Source organism: Populus euphratica, unplaced genomic scaffold (genome assembly GCF_000495115.2).
Source record: "Populus euphratica unplaced genomic scaffold, PopEup_1.0 scaffold109.1, whole genome shotgun sequence".
NCBI classification, from domain to species: domain Eukaryota; kingdom Viridiplantae; phylum Streptophyta; class Magnoliopsida; order Malpighiales; family Salicaceae; genus Populus; species Populus euphratica.
The window spans coordinates 281223-291812 of record NW_011499999.1 but is presented as its reverse complement, the minus strand read 5'-3'; the positions used below and the strand labels follow the sequence as shown (position 1 = coordinate 291812).

The window sequence follows — 10590 nt, the reverse complement described above, 5'->3', positions numbered from 1 at the left end:
AATTATTAGACAAATACAAATGAATCACTAAAAAAATAAATTAAGTTTGTCAAAGACTGGCCTCCCGTATAAATGCCGAAAAATTTCAACTACAAAAAATTTTTAAAATCAAAATCACATCAAATAAGATAATAAATATTAATCACATCAAAGATAATAAATATTATTTAAATAAAAATATTAAAATATTAGATAAATAATATTAATCATTAATAATTATTACCATAAAATTTTCCTGGGATTTTTTTAATTAATATCACCTTGATAAAATCCAAACCGATCTTTAAGGTTAAACAAGAATTCAATAACTGAACTGGTTTAGATTTAAAAAATAATATAGCAGGTAATTGATTTAGTGACCCTGGTTACTTAGTAATTCAGATTAGCAAGATAAAACTTAGTTGTATATATATTAATTCTTTTTAAAAATATTTAGAACAATATTATTGTAATTTTTTTAAAATAAAAATGAATTAATCTTTTTAATTCATAGCCTCAAATTTTATCCAAATTTAGGATATGTTTGAGATTATATTAGTGATTATAGTTCAAAGTAGTTTAAAAATGTATTAAAATGATATTTTTTAATTTTTTAAAAATTATTTTTAATATAATCTAAAACATTAAAAATAAAATTTAAGAAAACGCATCCCGCGTTACTCTAAATTGACTTTAATAATTATTATCAGAACTAGTTGGCTTGGCTTCTCCCTCCTTTTGTACCCTCTAGTAATGAACAAATTATCATCCCCTAGTTTAGTCCTAACCCGTAATAAAATGATTTTGTCCAGTCAGAAGACACCCTTTCTCTATATGTTTATGCTCTTCAAAAACAAGTGCACTGTGTTGCCAAACAGGTTCAAAATAACAAGCCATACATTGAAGCAGCTAAAAGAAAAGAGGGAGACAATTGCCTGAGCAGTATTGCCATTGAAAAGAATCACTTTCTAAGCATAACAACATACCCCAAGAGAAAATAAATTTATTGTTGGATTTGCATTTTGATTATTTATATTTAACTATATACGAGAGTTATGGTAAGAGTTCATATTTACCTGGATAAGATTTGAGGATATTAATTTTCCATTGGTTGTTAACAGTAATACTGGTTACGGAAAATTACATCTCTGGACGTCAATGGTAGCAAATGTAGTAGATCCGCCTGCAGTTCTGATAATCAGGTGATGGAATCAGAAACAGAAAGGGACCTGACATCCTTGTGATGATTATGTAGATATCAGTAGCAGTGAAGCTTGCAATGATTTTAGCAACCAGCCAATGACTTCAGGCTTTATCTTCAGTCCCTGCATGAAAAACGAATTAACACGAGTTAAATCAGCGGATATTACCATAATTAGATAACCAAGTGGGGCCATTTTTGGTTCTTTAACCATATGTTCATCTGGAGGAACGGTCTTGGCAGAGATGGATTGCACGTTGCTGTCGATGTTTCACTCCATAAGAACACTTTTAGTAACTTGAAGCAGAGTCGGCATGTCAGTTCCAGATTCTTGAAAGCAAGAATATGTTCTTCTTCAGCTCCCATCCATCATCAATAAAATGCAAGGTCCAGCAATCTCCAGCACGGTTAAAATCACCAGCCAAGAATTTCCCCGCCAAAACCATAGGGTAAAGGTAAACTAGTAGCAGATGATCAACCTCCAATATGAAATAGACCCATTTTCCATCTGGGCCAGAGCCAGCAACAGCATGTTACGAATCGTTTGCACTTGACTTCTTTGCACCTTGAAACATTAGCTGATCATTACCAGCCCGATGTGGAACATTATTTAAGATTCAACCACAGAAAACTCACAAAGTACAGATCAGCTACTTGATTATTTCGAATGCCACCGTGTTGGGTTTTGAATTTCATATATGTCATAGAAATTATAAAATAAATTTATTTGAGATTTTTAAAAATACTGTTAAATAAATTTAGAATTATTTAAGAATATTTATCTAAAAATCTGATCACCTTTGAATAATTTTTTAAAAATTGAGTTATTGTAAAGTACAAACTGTTTAATTATCCAATTTTCAATAATAATTTACATGATTTACTTGTAAAAAATCTTCTAAATTTCTATTTAAAAACAAAATTACTATGTCTAAATTGTTAACTCTAATATTATGTTTTGGTAGTTTTTCTCTTTAATAAACAACCACTCTTTACTTTAAAAAAAAAAAAACAAGAAGAAGAGGTGTAACTTATTATTTAGAGAAAAATCTAAAAAACCCTATAAATTGATAAAATATTAATTTTCTTCCTAAATAATATTTATATATTAATTCAAGATAATTTTAAAAATTAACTTAATCAAGTCCTCACTTAATTTTTTTAGGTCTAAAAATACAATTTATATATTAATTATAATTTAATCTTTAATTTCTAATATATATTTTAATCAAATTATACTTAATTAAATCATTCAAATTTAATTTTTAACAAATAATTTTTAATTTTTAATTTTTAATGTGTCTGATATATTAAATTTCTAATTTATTGATTGAAATATAAATTATAATTACATGTAAATAAAATTAAATAAATTAAATAATTTAATTTATTATTAATTCAATAATTAATTAATTTATATTTAAAAATCAGATATATCATCTAACAACGTGTCATAATCCCTAAAAAATTAGAAAAGTTATTAATGATTTTTATAAAAAAAAACATAATATATATCTATCCTTATATCTATAATTTTCTTTGTAAAATATTTTTATTATATAAACTTTATTTTTATTCTAGATTTATTAATTTAATATTAAATAAATATTAAAGATAAATTAATTTTTTATTAATAATAACTATATATTTACATAAATATAATAATATTATATATAACCAACCGAGTCACTGCTCAATCCCCTGATGCCATCGCGTTGACAACAAGCATTATTCATTGACCTTGTGGTCACAGAAGACCAAACTGATATGGTATGTATATACAATATGCAATGCATGAATTGAAAGAGACACCGCGAGTACTTCCTCGGATGGCCATGGCAGCAACAGCAGATTCGCCATCAGTACTGATAACAGTTGGCGGAATCAGAAATGGGAAGGGACTTCACCTCCTTGTGATGATACTATAGATATGGCCAAAACTGAAACTTGCAATCCAGATTGAATATTTTTAGCAAATGGGTGTTGACATTCGGGTTATGAAAAAGAAAACTTCAAGCTTTACGATCCATATTCAAGCTTTACGATCCATTCCTGCAAAAAAAAAAGGTCCTTAATTAAACATATGCTTCTCATCATTAAATGACTGCAATTTAAATAAATATTAATATATTATAACCTAGACAAGGCCACAGCACTGCTACTGAGATCAAGTCTGGACTTGAGACGATTGGTGCTCCTCTGAATTAATTGGAGCTGCTTGATTGTGATCCGACGAATGTGGATGAGGGAGGAGATTTGGATGATGATGATGAAGAGGAGTTTGATTCCATTCCATCTCCAGCACACCATCCTCGCTCTGGGTGAGTCTAGAGTTATTGGAAAATTAATATAAAAAAATAAAAATTAACAGGTACAATTGAAAAAAATGCAAGTTAACAAACAATATCAACTATATGATTCAAGGGGGTGAGCTATAATGGCACATATTGGAATCACAAGAGTTCTCACATATGAAATAAACAAACAGGAACATGCCTGCAATTTATAGACTATCGAGACTTTCTACGAAAATGATATCAAGGTAAACCGAAAATAATATCAAGGTAAACTTGCTGCTAGCTTTAGACCTTTCAGATTTTAACTAGAGGAAGCATAACTTTCAAATTTCATTGCTTTTTTTTCCACTTCTGTAGACACAAAAGTTTGCCAATGATGCGCAGCTGAATAGGAGCACAACTTGACAGGAAACAAAAGATGGAACGTGGATAGCAGCTTCATCAGGTTACGTCTCAAACAATAATATCCTCCCCATGAAAAGAAATGGGAAAAGAAGAAGCATCCATGCATCAACAAAAGAAGATTATAATTCTTTGATTTTATATTTCTCTTCCCTTTGGTGCCGTTAAAAAGGGAAAAAAAAAACTTTTGAATAGTAATATAGACACTGGAATATCTCCTAGAAAAAGAAATTAAAATTACCACTACTAGCTTGAAAAATGGTTCAATGAGTGGAATTCTCATAACAGAGGGAAGCATTTAAAATTACCACTTCTCACAGGAATTGGATATTCCAAAACAACTCAAAGGATACTGCTTAGGAGTTTTAGTTTTCTTTTTCCATAGATCCTCCAAAACACCATTTCTATGGGAAATTATATCCATTTCAGCTTACAGCAGAATGAACTAGATAGGGGGCAAAAGGAACCAGAGATAAAAGTGGCATACAGTGGAGACTATAAGGATCCCAACAAGATATTTATGAAAATAAGAATTTACCTCCTCTTAGGGCTTTCCAGCCAGTCCTGTCCACATACTAAAGCCTCCACAATCTCAGGGTTCAGGCCACTGATGGCTGGATTCATTTTCATTATTTCATCAATAAAGTTTGACTTCGATAAAATAGCTGATATTGGAATTGCTAAGAAATCACGAGCCATTTTCCCTAGTGTTGGAAATTTTAGAGCATTGGCACGCCACCAACCTAATACGTCAGAATCCATACCCAAATTAACCGAGGGTTCTTGTAAATATTGGTCGAGTTCAGACTTGTGGGAGTCTCCCGTATTGGATTCGTATTTATGTTTTTGCCACTGTTTAAATCCACATAACTTGTCATCAGAGTTAGGATTATATGAAGAACTCATATCAGCAGTGGTCAGAGCAGATGACTCCAGAGAGTTGGAGCCACTTGCATATTTACTGTACACACGTTTAAGCTCATGACGAAATATCCACAAGTGTAACTCAGCGTCACTGTTGTAGATTTGCTCATACCCATACTCCACCAAATCATATTTATAGCGAGGGTCAAGAACTGCTAATATTCCAAAAGTCAAACTATTTTCACTCCAGTACTCATCAAATTTCACCTTCATTCTATTTGCCATCGACTTGATATACACATGTTCACTCTTTTCCCATTTGTGTAAATTCTTATAGATTAGACAAATATTCTCAAAATATACATCCAAGCTTGTTGAAAAATTGCATATGGACTTGTGGAACACTTTCAAGCACTCACACATGACAGTTGCCATTTCCCATTCCTCTGTGGACAGTTTCACTGTATAGTCGTCATCAACCTGCTCTAGGTGAGTAAAGACATCCCGTAATTCTAGTGCACGTTCAAGCATGAGAAAAGTGGTTTCCCATCTTGCAGGAACATCTTGAGAAATCATAGTACTATCTTGTACTTTCAAACGATTAATTACTTCACAGAAGTTCTGTCTCTGAATGGGTGTTGCATTGAAGTATTCAATAGATTGCCTTATCTTATAAAGAACTGTCCTTATCTCACCAAATCCATCTTGAACAAGGAGGCTAAGAACTTGTGCATGGCAAGATGTATAGAACAAATCTCCACTGTGAGGCAAGACTTCATCAGAAAGCTTACTTTTTAGTTCTCCAACCACCTGTTCATCTGGAGGAATAAGTTTTGTGCAGATGAATTGCACATTCTTATCAATGTTCCACTCTCGAAGCACAATTCTAATAACTTCATACAGATTCCCTGTGTAACAATTGTAAGCTAGAGTCTTGAAAGCAAGAATCTTCTTCTTCAGCTCCCATCCATCATCAATAAAATGAAGGGTCAAGCAACAGTATGTCACTTTTCTGTCCTCATATGACTGCAAATCAATAGTCAAACTAAAGAGGCGGGATAGATTATCCAAAGATTTGCTAAGTTTTTCTTTCTCTTCTTTGTAAACAGCAAGAACATCAACCTCAACAGTGTCTTGTGAATAGAATTCAAACATTGGCTGCAAACTGCTGACAAAAATCTCAAAAAACTCATGTTCAACTATATTCAAAGGATATCCGTGCTTAATAACCATTCTTGCAATGTCCATACGACTCCTTTCTTGGTTAAACATGCAATTGCTGCCAATCATACTAGACATTAAATTACTTCTATCAACAAATGGTGAAGGCTGCTGTCCTGTGTCTCTCACCCTATCTCTGAAACATTTTCTCATATGTTTATGCAGATTTGAAGTCCCCTTTTTACTTTCTCCAGGATACCTCTTTTTACAAACTCTACATATAGCCCATACTGAACCATTTTCTTGAACTTTATCGAAGGCTGTCCAAACTTCAGATATCTTTCTTCGTTTAGCATTGCCATTGGTTGGTTGGGAACCATTCACTGCTGCCAACTGATTGTCAACATCTTGCACGGGTTCAACTGCAGCATTTTGTTCTCCAACTTTCTATAAAGAAATAGCCAAGCAACAGAGCATCTTAGAAGCCCATCAAACTCAATAGAAAATATGTAATGCACATTCTTGCATTTACAGTCTCATGCATATAGGTACGGTAGGACAAATTAAGTATTTCCATGTGAAACATCATACACCATAATCTGCAGATTTTCAATGGGTAACAAATAGGGTAGAATTAGATGACAACCTAGCTGGCCATACACATTATCCCAGTTTTTCTTACAGTCTTCCTAGATAGAACCAACCTAGATTGTTGTATACTTATTAACCTACCTAGATTGTCGTAAACTTATAATTATCTACGGACAATAAAGACCTAATATAAAGTAGCGGATTTAGTAAACATGTCCATTTCATTAGAAATTTAACCCTAACAGCAAGGCAGGGCTTTCATACCATCTAATATACATAGAGGTATGGGAAACGGACATAAAGAAACAAGATTCGCATATCAAACTCAGACTTCTTAAATCAATAATTGGGGTAAACCTAAGCTGAGAAACTAAATTGTACGCACCAAAACATTTTCAACTGCTCACAACAAGTTTAGTAATCACAGAAGATGTATACACGCAGCACATCAATTGGTATGCAGAAATATATTCAAAGAAAAACTAAGCCCCATGATCCAAATAAAAGTCTCAATTTGTTCATCAACAGAACAATCCATTCATCAACAAGAAAGAATACTAAACAACAATTGCACAATTAAAAGAGGCACACCTGCTCAGAATGCCGCAAAGAGCTCCCAGAAACAGCAACAGGCTGAAAGTTATTCCAATCGGAAAATGAAACTTCACTTGAATCCTCATGGTTCCTCTCCAGACTCCTTTGATTCAAATTCAAACTGCCAAACAAAGGCACTGGCTGGACACTATACCCAGGTGCTGTAACAGTCCTGGTATTCTCACAAAATTTCCTCAAACTAGCTGAAATCCCATCCATCAATGTCTTCTCTTCCAAATCTTCTAGATTCGCAGGAAGAAAAAACTCCACCACATAATCAACATTACTTCTATAAAACCCCTCCTTTATCATTAACTTTATAGCTAAAGCAGCACGAAGCCCAGAAATCCTAGCATCATCCACAAACGGATAATCAGCTACGTCAAGCAAACAAACATTGGAGAAAGAGCAATGATGCGTCGATTTAAGTGCTTTTCCAGCAACACCTTGACCTTCTTCAAGATGATGCCCAATACACGCGTTGAGAAACCCTTGCATCCCTAAATCATTCACACAACAAGCACTACTCACAATGTTTAAGGTTCTTTTGTTGTTTTTAAGGGAATTTGAAGAAACCCATGTTAGAGCTAGAGGTAAATTATGTTCACGACATATTAATTCAAGGATGTCTGTAATTTCAGCAATAACAGCTGCCTGATTCATTTTAGGAAGCCAAACCCTGTAAAAAAGAAAGATAAATAAAAGGTTTCATGAAATTAAGATTTGTGTCAAAATTACTGTAAGAGAGATACTGACCTTGGAGAACTGAAAACCAAATTCTCAGATTCTCAGTGAAAGGAGGAAAGAGATGCAGACGGAAATTTGGTGGCTGGGAAAAAAGGTCAACAAGCAAGTTGTCAGTTATGTTATGGGTTGTTGTATTTTATTTTTATTTTATTTTTCAAATTTAATTTTTTAAAAAATAAAAAAATTATTGTAATATATTTCTAAAAAAAAATAATTTAAAAAATAAATAATATTATAATTTTAAATATTATCCTTTTAGATAGAGTATATTTGTTATGGATGAGGTAGCTGGATTTGGGTAAATTGTTTTTGTATTGAGATTTAAGTTAAGATTATATATAATTTGATTATCTTAATTATATATAAAATTTAATTATGAAAAACTAGCTTTTTTATTCTATGAGTGTGAAATTACGCAAGATTATTCTTTCTCTCTCTCTGTAATAAACACTATTGAAGTTAAATCAGAGGGTCAAGTCAAGAAAAGGGGATGAAGTTTCCTTTTAATTATGAGAATTAAGGCTTATCTAGTTATTAATTCAATATGTCTCGTTAATTAATTGAATTATAAAGATTTAAATATACCTAGTTATTCTATCTCGGTTTATTGATTTTATTCTTTTAGATCATTCGTGAGTAAGTAAGTAGAGAAAACATAATGTTTAGGCCATATACAGAAATAATTAACTTATTATATTTATTTTTAAAAAAATTCACTTTGGGTTTAAAAAAACAATTGGTGATCTTAGCATATATATATCCTGATTATTCGTAAGAGGAATAATGAAAACTTACACAATATATATTTTTAATCCGATTTATACATCAAACAGTTGTCTTCCAACTTTGAAATACAAATAAAGAATTAAATTTCAGTAAATTATTATCTTCTATTGAATTTAATTTAATTTAATTTTTGTGATAGAAATATTATTATCTTCTGTTGAATGCACGCACAAGCCTAAGCTGAATTAATAATTAAGCTGGATTTTTGAAAGTGAGCATTTAGGAAATTGAAATTGAAATGTAATAAAACAATATCCATTAATTAAATTAAAAAAAAAAAAAAAAAAACAAAGAGGCTCTGACCCACCAAATATTTGACTTTCATATGATACGGCTCACTTTTCCTTCATGATGGCAAAGACGTCTCACACACATCTATATATACGATGCCAAGTAGCTGCTCTCCAAGCCCATTTTCTTTTGGTCTGATCTCTTCCAAGCACATAAAAACCTCTTCAATCTTCTTCTAAGCACATACAAAAATGGTGATGGGCATGGGCACAGCTTTTTTGTCCAAGCTTGTCTCTCCTCCTGATATCAACCTTGAGCAGCATTTACCTGCAGAATCACAACCACCAAATTCACAACCTTCTTCTGATCAGGCTACTGATATGGAGTCGCAGTTGCCAGAAACAATACAACCAGAACTCTCTTTCACCGCCAACCTCTAGACACAGCAACCGCAACTGCGGCATTCCTTTACAGCCAGCCAATACAGAGAATGCTGTTAACCGGCGTTCTTTATTGGCAAGGATGCTCATGCTCTTCTGTTTTGCTGCAGCTTCGCAAAGTGATCATAAATATGGACATATTGATCAACACGTGAAACCCTATCTTAAATACTTACGCGCTGCCTGTATCGCGCTTCCCTTTTTTTCTATTCGTTCTTTCACTGCTGATTCACGACAAGTTCCCTCTTGCGTCGAGAAGGTTAGAGAACGCTGGTATCAGCCTGGGTGTCGCATCATTTTTTATCATCCTCGCACCTCCATTTATGACATGAGACAACTCAAGTATGCTCTCTAGCTAGGCTACCTATTTCAGATCCCTACTCACTATAGTGATCATGGCTTCCAATGTCGTCTTCGGGGGGGATGATGGCACGTACCATGGAGGACTTCCTGCCTTTGGTTTAATGTTTTCTCCCGCTTGGTCTCTTTTGTTACTGTTGTTTTTGTTTCCAATAGACCCCTTGGGTTGTTGATTCCGCCTTTTATAGGCTTTATTTTCCTGGTGTTAGGATGCAATAGCATGCGTTGTTATGCATGTCACTTGATGAACTTGCTCATGATCGATCAATGAGGAATTGTCCTATGATATTGTTAAAATTTCGAAGTGGGGGTTTTAATTCCTTCATTAAAATCTCCTTTATTGTTATGATTTCGTGGTAGTTTTTACTATTATAATTTTAAAAAATATAAATTTAAATAAAATAGTTGTATATAAAATCTACTAATTGAATTGAACCCAATTTTTCCTTTAAATCCTTCGCGGTCGTCACTATTTCGTCTTGGTTCATAGTGACAACAGCACGTGATGGTCACGAGAATTGCCCAAATTGCCACCGAGTAACACCACCCAATCACTCACACCCTTTTTCTTCTTTCCTACATCACCTGATTTTGCTGGCTCACTCTCCACCGTCGATGAAAACAATCCAACCCCAGCGGTTCACCACAGAGATCTTATTTCCGGAAAAAGAACTCGCCGGGAAACGTGAAAAACTCGCTTTATTTTACTGTCAATTAATGAATAAATGAGGATAAGTGTAAAGCTATGAGGTTATTGTTCTTCTCATTATCAAAACATTCACATGTTAAGAGTTCAGTGATTTTTAGATTGTTCTCCCTCTCAAGTCATACCTGTTGCATCTTTCTTGATCCTGGGTTGGGGAAGATTAAGATACTTACTACCCCCACATTCATCAAGCACCCCACCCCGTTATCTTGCCTTCAACCGGGAGTCGGA

The 10590-nt window shown here is 33.3% G+C and overlaps 1 protein-coding gene across 3 annotated transcripts; it reads right to left on the bottom strand.

Annotated features, from left to right (window-relative positions):
• Nucleotides 1-2895: 2895 nt before the first annotated feature.
• On the bottom strand, nucleotides 2896-7939 carry LOC105140779 (zinc finger BED domain-containing protein RICESLEEPER 2-like). 3 transcript variants are annotated; one of them, XM_011047757.1, is made up of 6 exons: nucleotides 7846-7939; nucleotides 7087-7768; nucleotides 4418-6351; nucleotides 3318-3507; nucleotides 3223-3232; nucleotides 2896-3111 (listed from the first exon to the last, which is right to left on the bottom strand). In XM_011047757.1, exons 2-4 carry the CDS (start codon nucleotides 7750-7752, stop codon nucleotides 3348-3350), a joined length of 2760 nt encoding a protein of 919 aa, XP_011046059.1. In that variant the 5' UTR covers nucleotides 7753-7768; nucleotides 7846-7939; the 3' UTR covers nucleotides 2896-3111; nucleotides 3223-3232; nucleotides 3318-3347. The 3 variants fall into 3 exon arrangements, with proteins under 3 accessions (XP_011046059.1, XP_011046058.1, XP_011046060.1); XM_011047756.1 differs by having other exon boundaries at nucleotides 2896-3232; XM_011047758.1 differs by lacking the exons at nucleotides 2896-3111; nucleotides 3223-3232; nucleotides 3318-3507 and having other exon boundaries at nucleotides 4414-6351.
• Between the last annotated feature and the right edge of the window lie 2651 nt (nucleotides 7940-10590).

What these genes read in the sequence shown, in the direction of transcription:
- LOC105140779 (XM_011047756.1), bottom strand. Translation starts at nt 7,752, where the DNA reads ATGAATCAGGCAGCTGTTATTGCTGAAATTACAGACATCCTTGAATTA. An exon ending in CTTTGCGGCATTCTGAGCAG is followed by an intron (nt 6,352 to 7,086) that starts GTGTGCCTCTTT and finishes ATTTCTTTATAG; the next exon opens with AAAGTTGGAGAACAAAATGC. An exon ending in CTGGAAAGCCCTAAGAGGAG is followed by an intron (nt 3,508 to 4,417) that starts GTAAATTCTTAT and finishes CAATAACTCTAG; the next exon opens with ACTCACCCAGAGCGAGGATG.